The 21358-nt window shown below is 38.8% G+C and overlaps 1 protein-coding gene across 1 annotated transcript in view; it reads right to left on the bottom strand.

The window, feature by feature from the left end:
* Positions 1-20175, bottom strand: part of ADCY7 (adenylate cyclase 7) — a gene marked incomplete at its 5' end in the record, with an annotated part of 30728 nt that extends 10553 nt beyond the window's left edge. The window contains 15 exons of the mRNA XM_082289841.1: positions 371-455; positions 1075-1172; positions 2000-2072; positions 3079-3159; positions 3797-3840; positions 4728-4913; positions 6207-6339; positions 9761-9919; positions 10155-10282; positions 12592-12703; positions 13016-13164; positions 15421-15570; positions 16374-16538; positions 18548-18748; positions 20005-20175. Of these exons, the coding sequence (XP_082145967.1) occupies positions 371-455; positions 1075-1172; positions 2000-2072; positions 3079-3159; positions 3797-3840; positions 4728-4913; positions 6207-6339; positions 9761-9919; positions 10155-10282; positions 12592-12703; positions 13016-13164; positions 15421-15570; positions 16374-16538; positions 18548-18748; positions 20005-20175 (1935 nt within the window). The remainder of the gene's footprint in view (positions 1-370; positions 456-1074; positions 1173-1999; positions 2073-3078; positions 3160-3796; positions 3841-4727; positions 4914-6206; positions 6340-9760; positions 9920-10154; positions 10283-12591; positions 12704-13015; positions 13165-15420; positions 15571-16373; positions 16539-18547; positions 18749-20004) is intronic.
* Between the last annotated feature and the right edge of the window lie 1183 nt (positions 20176-21358).

Raw genomic sequence — 21358 nt, 5'->3', positions numbered from 1 at the left:
ATTATGAAAACTGATCTTCTGTTCCAACTTGTTTCAATGTTGTTTCCAGTACAGAAAGTAACAGTATTTACAACCAAAATTACTATTAATGACCAACATAAAAATAAAAATACATTTTAAGAAAAATCAACCCCACCTCCTCCCTCCTACCTATCTATTCTTGCACCCAAATAATTCTGAACTCCTGTGAGAATTTTCAGACATGAAAATCTGTTTCAGGCAATGGAATCTTCTGGTAACCTGAGGTTCAAGGCTCCTGTAACTCCTATTGAAGTTACTAAAATTTCATCAGCCTAAAAGATAGCCCAAGTTGCTGAAATATATCCATCCACTTTTGAAAACAGGAAGTGTTTTTTAAAAGTAAACTTACCAGACATTTCTCAGCAAAGCACACAAACAAAATGAGCACAATAATGACTGCAACAACTCCAAAGGAGATTCCCAGTTTTGCAGTTCTAAACAGAAGAAGAAAGCACTAAACAAACCAAGTTTAAATATGATTTTTCTTCAAATAGCACTGAATGACCACAACGTCACACAGGTTATGGTTGCTCTGTTACACAATCATTGCTTTCAGAGATTCTGCTCCTGTTGGCCTGAGCCACTGCCCTGTGCATAAACCACATGGAAACTGCACTGCAACAGCCACAAAAAACAAACGTGCCATAAACTTCAGAATTATCCATTATCTGCTTTCTCGGAGGTGTGAGAAGCAGCTCAAAGTAGCTCTTTGTAGCTCTACAGAAAAGGATCACTTAGCAGAGTTTAACCAGCTAAACCCCATCTTTCTACTGCTCAATGTTCTTACAACCAACTGTTCTTATAAAATAATATTTCTCACTTAACTGACCATCTCCCTGTATGTACTATAAAGAAATATTTCTATTTTATTTTCATACTGATGTCTAGGCTCTTATGCCAACAACATGAATGCACTCCTTTATCATGGAGTAAATTAATGTATGTTTCTTGAAATGTAACCCTTCAGGAACTCCAAAAAGTTCCACGCACATGAGGTTCACTTTAGCTGTTGGTTAACTTGAATTATAAATAATTAAAATACCCAGCACTTACTTTGGCATGATAAACATCTGGATCACAAATATACAGAGGAACACGAAACTGGCACAGGCAAAGTAACTCTTGAGTTTTAGAATAGGAATGGTGCGATACTGAAAGACAAAGAATAAAGCATCAGGGTCACTTTCAGGGCTGTTTTTTCTTAATCTTATTACCTTTTTGTGATGACACATATATACAAGTTCATACTATATTATTAAAAATATATCCAGAACTAAAAGAGAACAAAAGAAAATCACCACCACAAAAAAAAAAAAAAAAAAAAAAAAAAAAAAAAAAAATCATCACTTGAACATCTTTCAAGAAAAACAGCCCAGTCTAAAGGATAATTTCCAACCTAGAGGGAAATCCAGGCAGTATGTAAATCAGCACTCCACAGATGCCCATGGTCAAAATCCTTATCAAAAAAGGACATATACAGAAGTAAACCTAAAGTGAATGTACAGACCCACACCAGTAACTAATCCACAGAGCAGCAAATTAAACAGCAGTTATTCAAACAGAAAAAGTACACTGCACCTAACAAACAGTATTATATCTACAATGAAACAGCCACAGAAAACAAAGTATTTTTATTATAGATGCAGAAATCCTTTTTTTTTTTCCTTCTTTAAATCTCTTTACTTTTGAGAGAAGTAGTTTATATAGAAAAATTGCCAAACTCCCACGAACTCCCTCATGGCAAGAATTTGATCACAGATTAGAGACAATCTCATTTAATCTCAGAATTTACATTCTCATGGAAGAATGACTGGCTCAAACGACTCATGAGATCTGCTTTCCATTAGTTACCAAAAACCTCTTAGGATGTGCAGTCACCTCCAGAATCCAGTTTCAGAATGACAAATTTCAAACATAGCCTTATGCTGCTCTGAAGGGCAAATCAAAGACCAAAAAGGATTATTTTGCTCTTACCAACCTCTTTTTCAAGACCAGGATCTGCAAAGATCAGTGAGAATCCACAGAAGTCATCTGATTTGCCACACCACGGACTGCAGCCAGAGAGAGACAGGGGTTACAAGGAGCCAAGGACAAAGACACAAAATCATCGCTGCAGTTGAGACCCCACAGCTCATGGGCTGAGAGTGCCACTCTCAACACACATTTGATGCTTCTGCAAGGTCTTTATGTTTCATAGCAGAACAAACCAGTGGTTATGTTTTTATACATCTGACAGGCAGATCCACAACACTCACAGACAGCAGCATCTGCCAGCAACACAAAAAATGTGTAACTCCAAACCTTCCTGAAGGCTTACAAATAGCAAAGTATAACAGCAGATGTTAAAGAGGGCTCACAGCCTCCAAAAACTTTCCCTTAACAATATCAGATTCCTATTAGGAATGCCTGAGGTACAGCCTTCCTAGAATTTAGATGAAAGAATTTTTCTACTCAAATTCAGTGTTTTACATTATTAGGAATTCAAATATTGTATTTTAAATTAAAACAAAAAAAGACCAAACCACCAGCATTTCTCTGTTTGTCTGCTTTTAAATGCAAATGTACTGCCAAAGGAATTACCTGCACCTGACAGACCATTTGCCTTCAGTGGGCCAGACACTAAAGCAACTTTATTACCCACAAAACTCTATTTTAACTTCATACATAGTTTTTTGTTCAGGACAACACCCACTTCATGAAACTTCTTGTTTTAATAAAGAAAGCATGAACATTAACTTCCTATCCCATCCTACACTGCATTTCAGCTCATTACTTTGGGACACTCATAAGAGACAAAGCAATGATTTTCCTAATTCATAGTGCCACACCACATTGAACAGCAAGACTGATCACCAGCTTGCTATAATAGTGCAGTAACTCTCATATTCAAATTAAATCAAAAAAGAAACTAAGTAAAAAACAAAGACCAAAAAAAGGGCAAGACAAAAATCCTGATAATTCTTCATTTTGCAAAAGTAAATTTTAGATCTAGGCCTAAATTGAGAATGCAGGTTAATCTCAAAGAAAAGATGAAGAAAAAATTTAAGTACTGCATACTTAGTTGAACTGAGGCCTTCAATGGTTGACATCATTTCATCATAAATATCTTCCTCTATCCTTCCCTTCTGAGATGAATTTCTGAGGATGAAATGAAGTCTGTGTGACAAATGCTACTCAGAAACAAGTAATGGGTACAGACCACACTTTCTCAGCACACAGTGGGGCAAGCTTCCAGGGAAAAGTCAAACCAGAATGTGCCATACTGATTAAAACATACACCCATGAGTACTTTACTAAGTATTTCTCTAGTTACTCAAATAATGCACTTTTCAAGACAGCATTTTGACAATCTGAGGGAATGTTCCACAAGTGAAAATCAGCTCTTTATTTAACTCAATGCTACAGGCAGCCTTGTAAGTGCCAATTCTTTATCACATTGTAATGGCAAACATTAATAACACTAACCAAACCCAAATCTTTCCACTGCTCTTTAGGGCTCTCCCTTCCCAATTCCCTTCCACCCTGCTGCAGCCCAACAAGCAAAATGGAATCTGAATGACTGAGGGGCCAGTAAGACAAGGAGGGGGGAAGCTCCTTTTAGAGTCTGCTAACAATAACAAACATGAGCTGAGAAATCTTCTAAAGGCCAAAGATTTAGCTTAACCTTTCTAAGGCAGGACTACCATACACACAGTGATTAATCAACCTTACAGCACACTGAACTGCAAGAGAAGCACACGAGCACAAAAAAAGGAAAAGAAGGTACTTGACAAACCTATCAGAAGTTCTCTGGCGCCCAGTAGAACACAAAGGTATTTCCTAAATAAAATAGGAATTAAGAATAAGTTACAAACTCTATGAATTGCAAACAACTGTGGAAAACAAACATCAAGAAACTGCCAAAACCATTTTTATTCAGAAATTTTAAAAAATCAAGAATCATTCTCAAATAGAAAAGCTTATAAAAATCAACCCTTTCCAGTAATGTTTTCTGCTTTAACAAATGAGAAGTGTGTTTTCTGACAAAAAAAGATTGATAGAAAACAAGTAAACAGATCTTCCCTCCCATTTTTCTCTACACACCAAAATAACTAAGCAAGCACCAGCAGAGGCAAGCAGACTGAAAACTACTTCCACACCTGAATGGATGTAGTAAATTAAAATTTACTACAGCTGTGGCTCCAGAACCACACCTAAAAGCATGCACATCTCCTACTTCCAGCTTTCAGGAAGGGCAGATGGAAGGAAAAATTAGTTTTCTTGTGTTTTGAAATCTTAAAAACCTTGAGAATTCTTGATCTTAAAAATTCTTTACTGATAAAATCCAGTTGCAGGGAGAGCATGTGGAGGGCCTATTTATTTTCTATACATTTCAAGTAAGTATTGAGTGCATCTATCTTTTTTTTATAAAGCCACATGTAGCAGGCAGGATCTCAAGATGGAAAAATGATAGGAAAAATAGATAGTTTTGCTCTGAAGTTATAATATGATTATAGTATGCTAGAGAGATTAACAGTCTGAATATGGTTCAGTCCAGACAGAAAGAGATGTTGCACAGATACCCTCTCAGCTCTGTGTGCACACTGAACACCGAGGGTACGAGCAGACATTCAGCCACAAAAATCACGTCAGGTTTTGAGTTTCACACCGTAGACACCAGGAGCAGTTTGTAATTGCAGGTTGCCATTAACCACTCGAGGCCTCACCTTCCTTCGCCTGCCTTGGGAACTGGAAGAGTCGCTGCTGACGCTCTCCCTGTGGTTGAGGTGGGCGAAGGGCCTGGCTGCTCCCCAGGACTCCAGGTACCGCGTCATCCGCACGGACGCGCGCATCTTCAGCCCGTCGTTAACTCGAGTTTTAGGGAGATGATTGTTTGATAGGCATTGTTTGGACTAACAGAAAGAAAACGCACTCATGGAGAAACTAGAAATTCAGACAAATTACAAAAAACCTGAAGCTCTGTGTACTGAGTAGTTTAAGACTATAAAATCTCGCTGTTTAGTAGGACTCTGAACACATCAGCAACATGTCAGCCAACCTCAATTCCTTTATCTCAGTTAATTAATGTGAGCTAAAACAAGTCACAGCATACACAATAAATTGCTTCAACTGCCTTTACGAGCCTTCACTTGCAACACTGCACCAGTCGAACTTCCAGGTTTATTTTCAGTGATGCAAGGACTCACAGGATCTTACAAACACCTACAGTTTCCTTGCAGTCAGCACTACAGCAGGGGAAAAAGGTTCCAAATACCTGAGCTGGGGTGTATCAAACAGTGGTTAGAAGATCCCACAAATTACAGACTCCACATTAGATTATATCCCTGTGTCACAGGTGCTGAGTCAGGCAGTACAGATGGGGTGTACAGCAATACCCTTGAAGAACTACAGGGAAGCTAAAACTACAGAATAAACCGAGACAACTGGTAATTCTCTAACATTTCACAAGTATCTTCAAGGGAGTAGAGACCATTTTAATGGACATAGGTCCTCATTCTGATAGTATGTACTGTGTGCAGCTGGGGGAGGGTTGCAGTACTGAAAAATGTAACCAAGATGAGATTGATTTCTTGCTAATTAAAAGTGGCTCTATGCTGTTCCTTCCTGTAAAGATCAGGATGGAAAGAAGTTTCTCATGTGCATTCCTTTTTCATTTGAAACATTTTACTCATCAACCACAAGCCAATTCAAAATAGCAATACTCCAGGTGTTTGTAGTTACCAGGCTCTAAAGGAGCAACCCACAGTTGCTAACTTCACACCCTGAAAAGAAGGTGAATCTTACTTTTCAGATAATGAGGGAGATGTCTGATGCTATTTTACAGGGAATGTTTTAGCTGGAAGTGGCCAGATAGAACAGGTATTCTTTCATTCCTTCATCCTCACCTTTTGAACTGGGTTTTTGAGACATTTCACACAAATAATTAAATATGTGTTTTTACTCTAAGTGGGTCACATAAGAGGTTTCAGCATAACACTTGCTACCTTCAATGTAATAGGCATGTCATAAAAAAGCAGGATGTCCTTTCAGATCTGAACTCCCAAATCCAAGCTGCTCAGATGACTCACACCACACTTAAATTCTGTTCCTGAATGAAAAACTGTATGCACCACAGAAACCTATGATCTTATAATGTGTGTATATACTTGAACAAATATATGTATGTTTAAAAAACACATACATACCCTTGGATCGACCACTAAGTAGGTTTTGATATTCATGGATTCAAGGTAAGGATCCCTTAGGTGTCCATTCCCTTCTTCCACTTCATAAGCTTTGCCTAGGTGATTTAATGTTGCTTCAGTGATGTGCACACGGCTGAGAATGGGAGAAAGAACAAGAGACCCAAACACTCACAGAAAGGTCACATTAAGCATTTAATTTACATTTCAATGGCCACTGCTGACATTTCTGCTTTTCAGACATCTCCTGCTTTGGCAGCCAACTGAAAAATCCTGCCAGTACTTAAAATTATATTGCAATCTTTTACTACAGTACATCATTCATAGCAAGCATGCTAAAAAACCACTTCCCATAATGAGATAGTATCGGTATAAAATTAAATTGAAATAAGCATGGAGATAAACGAAACAAGAAGAAATGTGATCAAAGGAGATCTGATGACTCACAAGACAGGCAGGCTCACAGACAGGTTGTGAGAGCTGCAGGGAAAACTCATGAACAAAACACAAGCGAGGACTGCTTTGTGCTAGAAATGCACAAGGAGGGGAGGAGACAGTTACAAAGTCTGGGAAAAGAAAGCTGGAGAAGGTTTTTCTGAACTCTGAGGAGAATTCTGAAAGTCTGCCCTTTCTGACTGATACAATCCGAGGACAAGACAACACAGTAACAACACCAACACGTTCTGAGGAGAGCAGCCAGTATTTTTCTGTACCTATTCACACTTTCCCTTAAATGTTATTTCGCTCAGTATCCCAAATCATGTATTTCCACATAAGTTATGAGTAATATCTTTCCATATAATTTCTCAACAAGAGGCTGGAGGGAGTTCATAAAACAGCATTTCTTAAGTTCTACTTTCTCATTGTTCATCTTCCCATGCTTTTGTCTCTTTTCTTTGGCACAGAGGGGTTAAACACTCTCCTACAATCCATTACCTCAGGGCTGGGAAAAGCACAATTCCAGAATGGAAACTGGCAGTGTGCAGCACTGCTGCCTAACTACAGAGAGCAAGGGAATCACTGTCCCATCTACCTCTCCTCCTTAATGCTGAACATAGGTTTGTAGAAGGTAATGTATCCAAGACATGAAAAGTACTGACTGTAGCTTCTAAGAGGGAAGAATAAAAACTTCCTCGGTACTTTTCAAGCCAACAGTAAGAACTGCAGAGGGTGCATGCTTGCTTTTGTTTACTGGTAATTTTCTAAAAAAAAGTTTAATTGTTACCTTGACTACAAAGTTTTGCAATTAAGGTGAACCTTCAAATCTGAAATTTTCAAGTTTGCTCTAAAGCATCATTTTCTGCCACAGAGACTGGGGCATTCTGTGTGATGTCTGTACCCTGAACCTTAAAACACAGCCATGTACTGCAGCAAGTTTCCTGTGCTTTTCCACTTATGCCAAAGGCAGCACATTTGTTCACGACCCACCGTTTTGCATTTTACCAAGCTTCCTTCCCCCTCTCCCTCAAATCACACGCTGCTGCAGGACATTTCTGATCTTACTACAAACTTCCAAATTAGATGCCAGTGATCTCTCAGCAGTTACTAATTGCCTACTGGATTCCAGGATAAGCACATAACCAAGAGCTGCTCTCACAGGCAAGCTGGAGCACGCACTGTTGCCCTTGCCATGTCAGGACAGAACACCCAGCACACTGCACCCAGTTTCCTATGCTGACAGGAGAACAACGCATGCTGAGCTTTCAGGCATTTACACGTTAGAGAGAATTGGTCACAAATGCATTCTTAGTTTTGGTTTCATGCTAATCCTTTCTGCTTTAGTAGTGTATTACACTGTTACGAACACGAGCAATTTTTGAAATCACAAGGAAGATGAACAAAGGATACTCTGTCACTGGAAAGAAAATACTTATAAAACTAGAAGTTTTCCTGCATCCTTTCAAACGTCTTTAGAATTCCTTCATTTACAGAAACTCAAAATAGATATACTTCCTATTTTAAACAAAACCTCTAACAGCTCCTAATGATAAAGCTGCTTCCAAAGGAGCTAACATTGCTAACATTGGAATGAGGACTCCCCAACAAATAATTTCCCTGCAGAGCAGGAAACAAGTATAATATAACATTTGCATAGTGAATAATACCCCTTCTACCCTGTCAGGCTCAGTCTTCCACAAGTGGAAGGTGTTCCCTCTGGCCAGTTTTAAAGCACAAGATAAGCGAGTACTACACAGGTATAGGAAGTAATAAGGGTAATGTTTCTGAATCAGCATGACAACCTAAACTAGCTTAATTCTTTACCAGCTTATCAACTATAAACCTGACAACCATAAGGGAATAATCAGTTTTCAAGATTAGGCAAAGGTCCTAAACGTGACTAACAAAATATGTTTTTGTGCCATATTCAGAGTCATGTTGTTTGCTTTACCAACAAAAGAAACTTTACAACTCTGTATTCTTGTTTAATCACACTGAATCAACACACCAAACCCTTCAGCCTGGCTGATGATGGAACTGTTAACCAAGCTCCAAGTAGTTTTCTTTCTGTCTCAGTCGCCAATGCAATGAAGTATTTTGATATTCATGAGCCCTTATCACTTGATAAATCACTTTAATTTCTAAGTTACAAGCCTATACCTACAAGCTGTCTGAGGTATAGAAAAAATAAGAAATATGTCACTGATTAGAACCACTCACCAAAAAAATCTAATATGCACAGACTACCATGAAACCAAAAAAAATCATGGTCTGATTTGGGAATGAAAAAAGGAAAAGTCTTGTAATGGCCTTTTTTTGTGCAAACTACCAAAATAAGAAAGAAAGAAAGGGATTCTTAGATGAATTCTAATTCTCAAATTTAACTTAGAAAACAGAAAAAGAGTATACTTTCCTAAATGAGAAAAATGCAAATGCTGGGGTGTTTAAAAAACATTTATACTTGTTCTTTTCCATGAGCATCTTAAAAAGGATGCAAGAGACCAACCTCAAACCCAATCCTTGTATTACTGAGCAGCACATGGCAAGTTACATTCAGCTCTCCAATTCAGCACCACTCCCTTCCCTTCGTTCTGCCCATGGCAAATGCACAACAAACAACAGCTCAGACTCTCCCTGCTGGGATACTCCCTGTCAGGATGCATTTTAATTTTGGAGTCATTTGTAGGGTTTGAGTGGTGGGGCTGGTGAATATAGAGCTGATATAAAGCAGGTGGGACTAATCAATACATTAGCAGAAACACTGGGTAAAGACACAGCTTAGCCTTGTTGACCTAAGACGCACAACTGTTCTTTATCTAAACTCACAAATGTACAATTATCCCCATGTACAGCATGGATTAGCTAAGTCAACATAATGCCCTGCTGAAGATGCACATGTTTCTCCAATGAAGGGAAGGTCAAGAAGCAGTCACTTGCCTAAGAATAGAATTTTATAGCCCATTGAAAACACAGTCAAGAAAATATTAACGTTTTACAGCTCTGCTAAGTACACATTTGTCCTATTTCCACCATCCCATGATGAGGATTTGTGTCATGGCACAGTTACAGATTCCAGGCCCATGACAGAGCGATTCAGCCCCGGCAGGGAGGATCCTCACCCCGGCACTCCGGCGGATTCCATGCGGTTGGCCAGGGACACATCGTGTGACCACACGTCGTACTGCCACTTCCGCAGGCCGATCACCCCGCACAGCACGTTCCCGGAGTGAATCCCGACCCTCATGTTGATGTCCACTCCCGTGGCTTCTCTCACCTGCCTGGGGAGGCATGAGGGGATTAGAGCAGGAGACTTTTCATTTTCTCTCCTCCTTCTGGAGATCTGTTAAGCTTTAGTCTCATCATACACTTGGTGCAAAGATGAGACAAACTTATGATCAGAACTATCCAACTACAGCTAATAAATGCACTTTGAATGTTGACAAGAAAACTAATTACTTTATTCAATATCTTCACAGTATCTATATTTTAAACAGCCTTCTGTGTAATACTTACTTTATTGCTTCACACATGTCGAGCCCCATTTTAACACAGTTCCTGGCATGAACTGGTAAGGACACAGGCAGGCCTGAGACACAGTAGTAACAGTCTCCCAGGATTTTTATTCTCATGCATTCATTCTCCTGCAAAATTACAGCAAACTTTTTTAACAGGAAAAAATTGACTGGAAGTAGGCCAAGAGCTCCAAAGGCTCTGGTTTGAAAAGTCAGGCTTTGTTCAGTCCTTGTTGAAACAAAGCTTAATTATTTTTCCCCACATGTGAATGCCTGGACATCGCTCACTGGAGAGAAAAAAAGAAGATGACTTAAAGCATTTCTGAAATAGAACCACCTAGTTAGTTTCTCACCTTTTTCTTGGAAGCAATTGAAAAACTATAAATAAGATAAAACTGTCACAGAATTTATCATCTGAAGAACGAAATCTATTTATCTATCTTTTAAGCTTCACCTTCATTTGAATTGTGGGCAGTTTTCCCTCTATTTTTACAAGGCAGCCTCATAAGTAACAGTGTGAGGTGTCATAAAACCTCCCAGCACTGAGGAAAAACTTAGGAATTCAGATGCCCAATCTGGTAGCTGTGCAGATGCAAAATGGGGTTTTTTTGTTGTTTCAAATATGACTGAAGAGGAAGCTGGCACACACTACAGTTTGCTATTGCTAATAAAAAAACCCCACAATACAGCAAAAAAAACCTTTCCTAACTGTGTAACAAGGATACTGCTGCCAATGACTGGCAGGAGAGAGCAAAAAGTCTCTCACACACTGTCTTTTGTTAACACTTTACTGAATAATTTTAACTACAAAGGTTGCAAGCAAGCCAGGACTAATTCTGCAAGGCTGTGTTGTATTTGACTGATGAGCAGAGATGGCTTAATTTGGGCCAGCCAATATCTCCAGCTGTTCAACCCTACCTGCTGTGGGAACACCCCAGCAGTTCCTAAACCGACTCCAAAATCAGCCCAAATGTGTGACAATTTCTCAAACTGAGCTGTTCTCCCTTGTCAGTTAAAGCCTTAACAGAACATCCATCATTCTCCACATCTTAATCCATCCCAGTGGGTTCTGAGCAGTGCACAAGTGACAAGCTTAGAGGGATCAGCAGGGAAACCCAGCCCTGGATTAGAGCTGCTGTACTTCAGCATCCAGCTCAGTGTCCAGCTTAGCCATCAATTTTTATTGGGTAAACTGGAGCTTGCAGCACTTGTACATTATGGAAAAGATGACAGAACGCTCTCTGGCAGAACAAAAATAGAACAAAAAGCAGGAACCTCTTCTCACAGCTCAACCACAGAGTTGCAAAAGACCTTGACTCACTAAATCCAGACACTACAGTGCAATTTGCACACAGAAGTGAGAAATTAAAACATAACACTCAAAATTTAGAATTTTTTCTATTTTTCTATCTGCAAAACAGTTACAAAACCTGACCAAATGTGTTTAACCTCAGCTTCTATACAGCATTAAAAGAAATTTTGCCATTTGGCAACTAAGATGACATAACTTTACAGGTGCTTCAAAGCAATACAATTGCAATAGATATAGTATAACTCTTATTTGTCAGGACTTGAACACTTAACAGCAACTGAATTCAAACAAACACAAAGATTAGCCATGTCATTTAGTCACAATTGTTACCAGCATTTTAGTCAGGTTTTAATCAGTGATATATTTAAGGATTTATTCAATGACATCCACAGGGCTTAATTACAGCAATTTCACTCCTCTGCTACATTAATAATGTTACAGTTTTCCAGCTTTTTCTGACAAATGTTTAGGATTTCACAAATGCAACACACAAACATGTAGGTAATACAGTCCCTGTAATGTGAGAAATAAAAACCTGAGTTTGTGATTACAGCTGCAAAAAATTAACCTCAAGCAGCACCTGGAAGTGGTAACAATTCCTGCCAGGCTGAAGGGTCAGTACTGAGGGTGTGTCTTAATAGGGACCATTTTAAACTACTCCCCATTCTTTCACTTTTTCTAAGTATCCATTAGTAACAGAAAGCTTTCTTTAGCTCACTCATAAGCTAATGAACTCTTTGCCTGATGCCTCTGAATTTATGAATTTAAATGTGTATCTGAGAGTTCTCCATTTGTGGAGTCAAACAAACCTTCAAGCTGAACACAGTAGAGCTCCTGAGTGGAGTTTGTACACAGAACCTCCTATAGCCCTGTTGCAATCACCATCAGACAATTTCCTAAATGATACAGATAAACCTCCAAACCCAAGAACTGGAATTACAGTAGCAGCTTGCTAAATCTCCCATTTTTGTTTTACATTTTGTTTTAATGTGATTTGGCTAGTTAGCTTTAAAGCCAAAGCATCTTGCCTTTCTGACTTCAGGACTGACACCCCGCTGCCTCCTGTTGTGCAAAAAGACTTCTTTTTCCAAAGGCCTTTATCCTACAGCACAAACTGTAAACCTACCTTTGCAATTTGATCAAACTTTCCAAAGAGTTCATTCAGCATCACTACAAGTTCCTTAGGAGAGCAGTCACTGGCAAGGCGAGTGAATCCTACGATGTCTGCATAAAGAATGCTAGACAAGAGCAAAAGGAAAAAGCAGGAAAAGTGAAATATGAAGATATGTCAATTCCACAGTCAGCATAACTACTGAAATGCATTTAAGAGAAAGCACCTCTCTCCTCTTTGGGAAACAACTCCAGCAAAAAGGGTTCAAGTATCTCCCCTGATTTAGAAGACAGCACACCAGTACAACACACATTATAATGGGAAAGAAGCTCACTTCAGCCTGAAATTCTGCCTTCAAATTTTAATTTCATTGGATCATATGAACTGATAAGAATCAGAAATTTATATTAATACAATTAGTTCTAGAGTTTCCACTTACCTAACATTTTGGTGCCTTTTTACATATAAACTGTGGAAGTTGTTGTCATGCATTTGCCTGTTATCATTAGTTTCCTTCAGTCGCTCAATGATTGCCAGCTTCATTTCCATAGAGATATGAGCAGGCAGGATGGATAAAAGCAAATTTTCCTTAAAAGAATGGGGTGAAAACAATTATGCAAAATGATTAACACAGTGCAGTTTGAAACTGCAGAATTTTATTGACTGCAAGAAGGCATTTAAAAAAACCAAAACCGAAAATGCCTTTATTTGAGTAATGCATGTCAGGTTTTCCAGAAGACACTTTTACATTGCCATTCTCCAAGTTATTGATTTTACAATTATGCAAGGATGTTGCATATTCTTTCTTTTGCTCCTTGTGGCCTAGGTGTGACACCCCCTTGTAACCATGAAACATACACACAGAAAAATTCAGTATTCAGTACCAGATTTTCTAGATAAATTACATTTTGTTTTGTCCACTAATCTCAGTGTTACATTGGCATTGTCCTATAAAGCTTCTATAAAAGCTTATGTTCTGTACCTAACAATCTATTCAGTATTAAAAATATTTGTAAATTCTCAAATGCTGGAAAAGCAGCAACAGATACAAAAGTGTCAGTTACGTGCTGCTATAGCTTAAGTGAACCAGGAAACAGTGCCACTGAAATGAAGTCTTTTGAATGGAACGAGAAACAGACTCCTCCACACACACTTCCATTGTTTGACTACTCAGGGCACCATTTAACACTGACTCTGATTCAAGAGACCATTCTTCAAAGAAGACCCTGGTAACTTGCTGGGCAGAAGAGGATGACAAAAAGAGAATACTTTGAGCCAGGAAGGGCTCTCCCATCCCAGAGATGGAAGAGGAAATGTGTGGAGCAGCTACAAGCAGGAACTTTTTTGGACAACATCAACAGCAAGATTAACACATTGTGCAGCCAAGTAAAATGCTAAATGCTGTCCCCTGGAGACAAATCCTTGTCCCCTTTTCCTGAATACTGCCATGTGAAGACATCAGTAAGCTGCCAGGGTTACTTAATTAGTGCCTGCCACCAAGAAGAAATACCCCAGCATCACAGTGGGAAGAGGTAGTCCTTGAGCATGAAGTACTTGTCTACGCAAGGCAGCAGTTTAGTTTGAGACTGATCCCAGAAAAAGAAACACCTCCTTTCCCTTATCTACTGTTTTGGTACTAGGAGAGTCAACCCTGGGAAAGAATTTAAACTGGCAGCCGAATCCCAGGGAATATAACAGGGCCATGGGAGGCTGACACATCTCTCAGTTTTCAAGGAAGCAATGAGGAACCCTGAATTGCAGTTCTCACACCTTTTTCACAGAGAGGAAGTGGGTGGCAAAAAGGATACTCAGAATTGCCTGACAAATTGCAACACGGATGAAAAGAAAGCTCTCCATAGACTTAAGCACATTTACACTTCAAACAAGCAACCATTAAAAAAAAAAAATTCCCAAAATCAAAATCCTGAACACCCATGGAAGTGAGCACATTGCCCAGGAAATGAGAGCACACTGCCTGCATAAGGTGATCAGAGGCTTCCCTGGCAGCTGCATGGGGAAATTCTGCCAGGGCTTTCATGCATATTTGTCATCTCATCTCCCAAGATTAGCATCAGAGAACAGATAGAACTAGCAGTGTGGCATTTTCTTCTTCTCAGTTTGATCAGGTCAGTCACCTTTCAGCCTCTTCCTTTTATCTAATAACTGGTGGGCAGAGAACACGGTACACATCAGCCTTGTAGAGCTCTTCTTAACTCTATTTAAACCAGGAAAGGTTCCCCAGTTTCAGCTTTGATACCTCTCTACAATCCTTCCTCAGCAAGAAATTCATGTTCCTTGCTTATTCTTTGAATACCACTGGAGTTTATGGAAATAAATACCGAAATCTATTATATGATTTTCTTCTCCCTTCACGCCCAATTTTCTCCTTCTACCAAAGGAAAAATAGTTTGTAAGACAATAAAATATAAGAACAAATAATACTTTAGAATTCAATGCAAAAAAAAGGTGACCAAGGGAAGCCTAAAACTAACTGCTAAAATTACCTTACATGTAATTTCAGGGCATTAAGAGCAGCAGATTCTCAAGTTACCTTAGGCCAGTCCCTGGAACAGTTTATTCTAGGAAAAAAGGAACTAAAATGACTGGCAATTACATTACTGTTACAAATACTGTGATTTTCATGACAACAAGCCCCAGAGAACAGCTTCCTCCCTTTAACTTCCTTCTTTTGTTATACACGGCACAGCTCTTATTTTTGACACTAGGTGGGTATCACAAGGATTGGACCAAGCCTTTCAACATGGATTAGTCACCAACGTTATGAATTTATACAGACTTAGGAAACAAAAACAAGGAATTCATAACATGAACTAGCTCACTCACTTGTTGCCTCTTCTCAACCTTCAGTTTCATTCGCACCTGAATGCACTTTAAGGTGTATCTGTACAAATCCCACGAAGCAACCTGCATTTGGCGTTTGTGAAATGCACCCACGAAGTTGCCACAAAGGAAAATTACAGCATTGGCAAGGAGCTGCACAAGAAGGAAAATATTTACCCACTACAAGGCAGTCACTGATACTTCACTAACACATGTATTAGTCCCATGAAAACAATCAATCCCAGACCATGTTTCATTTCCTCTTACCCCATCCCATAACAAATCAGGGTGTTGCTATCAGCCAGCATGGACCTGGCAGATATAAGCTAACATTCACAGTCACAGGCATTCCTGCGCAAACATCCAGCAGAATAATGAAACAGAAAATCATATTATACCATTTAACATTTATTTGCAGGCACCAGTGTTTGATTTGTGCAAAACCAGCGCACAAACTCATGCATCAGCACACTGTGTGGAGTCTGGCACAGGCCTGCACAGAGTGAGCTGGGGTGCTGCTTTGAACACACCCTGTTAATGAGTGTTGGGAGCCCTGAACACAGCGAGCAGCACTCCCAGGCCCTGCTGGCACCCCAGGGCAGCAAGGGCCCTTTTGATCCACCCTGTGGGTAGTGCCTGATGAAGTTACGTAGGCCCACCTGAAAGAGCACAGATTGGGAAGAATGACTAAGTTAGGCATATTTTTAACAACTTAGTTTAAAAATTAACAAAACAATCCTACTTTTTCCACTTTGGTCAGAAAAACAAAATGCACAATAGGTTTAAAAATTTGCAATTTTACAAAAAGCTCAAGACTTTTTGGGCCCAAGCTCCAAATCCATGAACTTGAAACATCCACGTGAAAGTTTGGAACTTTTCTAAACAGAATAGTTCTGCCAAAAGCAAAGGGTAACATGACTAGGGTATTTCATTATGTAACCAAGTTATTTCCTTACCTGAAACAGAATGGATTCCTTATTTTCTTGAGAAGTCACGCTTACCACAGTGCTTAGAACAATAATATGGGAGAGAGCAGAAACAACACTGATTATGACAGCACCTCTCATCCCAAAGGGGAGCATGGTATAAACTGTGAAGATCATGAACAGAAAGAAAGGCACCTTTGGAAAGAAAAAGGAAAAAAAAAATAAAAGAGTCACTACAGAAATAGGAGCAAAGTAGCAGGATTCTTGCTCAATTTCAGGCTGAACAATTAGATATTGACGTTTCAAAATACAGTTCAAATCATAAGGACAGTGGTAGTTCTAAGAGTTTTGAGGGATTAACAGCTGTAGATTCACAGACAAGATGGGTTAACATGACATATCAGCTACAATTTTTTTCAGTTGTCCTTGCCCTTTATCCTGAACTTATCCTTTACAGCTGGAGATGCACTTTGGATGCACTTTGTACTCACACATCAGGAACAGTGTGTTGCGAGGGTAGCAATACTGAATAGAATCAGATTTCTCACCTTCTGCAAGATATTTTTCTAATTTTAACATCACCCAATCACATGTGTATGTTTGCTTCGTGTTTGATAAAAACCAAAAATCCAACCAATACTTCCTGGTCCTCCCACAAGAGAATAACCTTTATTACCACTAACTATGTATTTAGCTGCACAGATTCTACAAAATGCACAACAGGCCACTAAACTACTCCAGATCAGTGAGAAGGTCTGTAAAACTTAAATCCATATTTATAGAACTTTTACAACTGTTAGCTTATATATATGGAAACTAACCACCCTGATCAGAGGAATGTATTGGAGCATTCCTGGCTCAGCTCCATCTCATCATGGCAACTCAACTTGTGCCGTTCCAGAGAAGAGCTTCCTTCGAGGATGTTTCAAGGTCCAGTCTGCCCTTAAATGTTTTGCCAGAATAGATAGTTTGACTGGGACAACAATAAACAGACAAATAAAAGTTTTCATTCAACGAAAATATTTTTCCTTGTGTATCTTACTATTTTAGCTGGAGTAAAAACATTTTTTTCTGCCGTATTTGCAACCCCCATCACACAATGTTCTGAATGCTGTGTGATAGTTCTATAAACATGGGCAAGCAAACGCCATACCTGCATTTAAACAGTAGCTTTAATTAGTGATAAATTCATAACTTGAGGTGAAAGTCTAAAATTAATCGATTCACTTTTCAGAGTAGGGCGTCATTATATTTTAGACTTAAAATCAATATAAACGAATTATTACCACATGACAACACCACACTGGGTTGCAGCACTGAAAGCAGCAAAACCCAATCTTGCTTTGTTACATATTTGCATTTATAGTTAAGAACAATACATTTGAGGGATTTTCCTAAGGCAATAGGCACTTCCTTCAGTTAAAAAATACTGAACAACAACTCCAAATATACAGTGCTGGATCCAGCTATAATGCAAATCAGATTTTGGCTGTTTAACTGATAATTTATATCTTTCTTTATTCAAATAAAGAAGGGAAGGGGCAGAGTCTGTGAAACAAGATTAAAAGTCATTTTTATTTAATTAAAACTCTTCTGCTTGCATTATGAGATCTTAGGAGGAGTTTCCTACAAATTATGATATTTCTGGCTTCATGAAATCGCCCATCTTCTGATCAGAGATAGCAAGCAATGGAGTTTAGCCACACCCAGCAATGCCAGGATGTGTCATTAACTCTTATTGTTCACTTCACCTCTCCCACTGACTTAAAAACCTGCTCCCTAGAGTACACCCAGCTCTGGAGTCCTTTATACATTCTTGAACATCTCTTTGACCCATATAAATTATCAAAGCAAGTATTATTAATAAAAAATTCTCTCAGAGATGAATTCATAGTAATTAAGGTTTAGTAAAAATCCTAAATAAAAATACAGTTCAATTACAACTTAAATATGCAATTCCCACATAGATTTATGAAGTTATCCAATTTTCTCACTGAAATGTGTTTTCACTGTAATACAGAACACCAACTAAAATTTACTGCAATAAATCAGCAAAACCAATTTTTAAAAGTTAACCTAAATCTCAGAAAAGTTATTACACAGTCATAATATTCTGAAAAAATAAAGCACACAAACACATTCATACAAACACATCCACAACTGACTACCAGTTCCATGTAAGTACCGGAATGAACACAACATACCTGTTCCCACAACTGGTAATCACTTCCTTTTTCAAAAAGGGATACATATCCCACAGTGAGGAAGCAGATCCAAATCATCACTCCAAACAATGTCAGCCATCTCCGAAACAGGGATTCCATACACAGCAGGAAGTACATGACTGTAAACACGGCCAGGGCGGCACACACTGCAATGATGAAGGCAAGGTGGGAATGTGCTTCCTGCAAAAGCAAAACAAAGGGTTACAGCTGGTCCAAATGCCCCCTTTAGAAAAAGGAAAAATGCATCTATACTGTCCCAGAAACAGCTTGGATGCCTTTAAAATAAGTTAACCTGAATTCCTAAGTAGACTAGCTGTGGCAGCATGAATCTTCCTGATATTCACACATACAGAGATAATATAATAAATACTATTAGAGATACTCATTCTACCCCAGTTCCACCATTATTATTTTCCAAACTAGCTTTAAAGACAAACCCCAAACCACTAAGTTCTAACTAGACAATATCTATAATGCAGATGTACCCAAAGAAATGTATTTAGAGTTCAAACTCTGCTAAAGAGGAGTGTAACAGCTCTCTTTCTAAGTTTTCCAGGAGATAAATTGCTAAAAATAGTGTTGCTACTTTTTTCCTTTCCTAAGAAATAAAAAGTAAAAGGACAGAAGTGCAATTGGTGAGATTTGATTTGTTGCTAAAGAGAGACTTGAAGACCCTTTATCATGAAGCACAGTGTTTGGAAAGCGTTGTTAGAAGGCAATGAAAGATTATAACAGCTACTTTACTACCTTTTTACAACATTATCTTTAAATCAACTCCTCTTTTTACCAGCTGTCAGCTGAGCTTGTAGAACACCAAATTTCTTTATGGAAAATCAAATTACACTACATAAAGAAATCTTAAAGCTGCATCTTTTCTATGCCTATAGGATCACTGCTCTTTGCTAAATAAATATTGATTCCACTGATCACCCACTATACTGGGAGATTCCTGTTGTGTTTTTATTAACAAAAAAAGAAAAAGGAAAAAAAGGAAATTAACATATCTTTTAAGAAAAAATCACCTCGTAAATAACCTAACGAATAACCAAGTCACTACAATATTTTATAGTTCTTAGATGACTCTAAAAAAATGCGAGAAATGCAGGACATTTTAACTTGCGTTCCTGTTCCTTTCTTGGCCCTTACTTAATATCATAGCTAGCACTCAATACAGATATGATTTGTTCCTAGCATATTGAAAGGAAAGAGCAATCCTTTTAGCAACTGTACATGTGTCTGAAAACAGTCTCCACTCTTCCCATCCCTTCAAAAACATGCACAGCATTACACGCACAGTTACTTGATTTCTTTCAGCACTGCAATTCTGATACCATGTGGCTCAAAATACTATATAGCCAAAAACGTTTAGTGTGCTGTCATAGTGACTCCTTATCATCTATGGAAACATTGAACATGCACAAAAGAAGTTTACTCACATTAGTAACAAAAAAGATTATAATTAGAGTAGTCCAGAAGAGGATTGCAATGAAGAGCAGCAGCAGCAGGAGGGGATGCTGCTGGCTGGTGTAGCGGTACTTCTCGTAGAGCGGGTCTGACATGCTGCAGTCATCGCTGTCGTTGAAGAAGTATTTCCCTTTAGCTGGCATCTTCTCCCAGGCTGGCTGCTATTTCTCTCAGTTCCCAGTGCACACAGTAGGACACAGCTGAAGCTACAGCTTCAAAGAGAAGTTTTGTCGTTTCACTGCTGCCTCTGTGATCCTTAGGCACACTGAGTAACCCACGTTCTCTGATTTTACTTCTCATGAGCACTAACTTCAGATTTCCAACACAATTGAAAGCAAGAATTAGCCTCCCCAAAACCACGGGCAATTCATCATCAGCTCTAAGCGTGAAGCTCCAGATCAACTTGCATTGGTGCAGATAAGCGTTTTTGGCATGAGGGTTTTTTAATTATTCCTTTTCAAATCTCTAACTCCTTTCCATAAGCTTGAATCTCACTTCCTGGGATGAATCCTGCAGAGAGACAGGATGAGTAAATTAATAGTTAATCATACACAATGTTCCCCAAGGGGGGAGGGAATAAAAATAGTTGATTCCTTAAACTTTCCTTGAACTTTCTACCTGCATGCTCTGAGCAGGGAGCAAAAGCTGTGTGCTGCTGGTGGGTGGGAGCCCAGGAGCCTCGTGCACGGGCAGTGGTGCCCGGCAGCGCTGGGGCAGCGCTGGCCAAGGGCCGCTCTGCTCACCCCGACTGCACCTTGCTCGGGCAACTCAAGCATTTTCATATACAAATGTACTACATGGGGGTGTTTGCCTTTGAGCAAATGACACAGTTCCTGAGAGCGTATTGTGTAACTGAATGGTCACAACTCTTCAGAAGTTGTGTGTGTCCCTGTGTAAGTGTCTATATAATCTTTAATCACAATACACTTGGCATTCTTTTTCAAAACATGCATCTTAAAAATTAAGAAATCTTCTTTTAGTCATTTCACATTTTAATTAAGGCATAGAAAAATGAGAAAAGAATACACCTGTCCAAGCCAAAATTCATTAATTTTTTTTTTAAAGATACTTCACATCTAGTTCTGTGTATTTCATTCCACTCTAAGTAATACTGTTTCCAAGGCAATACATGTGTTCTGCTAAACAATGAACATTAAGGAATAAACTGTATTGTTAATTACTAATGACCAGTGTTTTTCAAATAGGTTCATGAACATGAATATAGTTCATTCAATGCCAAGAGCTATAAAAACAAAAACACAGAGATGTGATTGAAAACAGGATTTCATAAGTCTTATTAAAACTTGGTAACAGGACCACAGCTTC

This window comes from Coloeus monedula (assembly GCF_965178545.1).
Source record: "Coloeus monedula genome assembly, chromosome: 13".
Lineage (NCBI taxonomy): Eukaryota > Metazoa > Chordata > Aves > Passeriformes > Corvidae > Coloeus > Coloeus monedula.
This window is presented reverse-complemented; position numbering and strand designations above follow the sequence as displayed.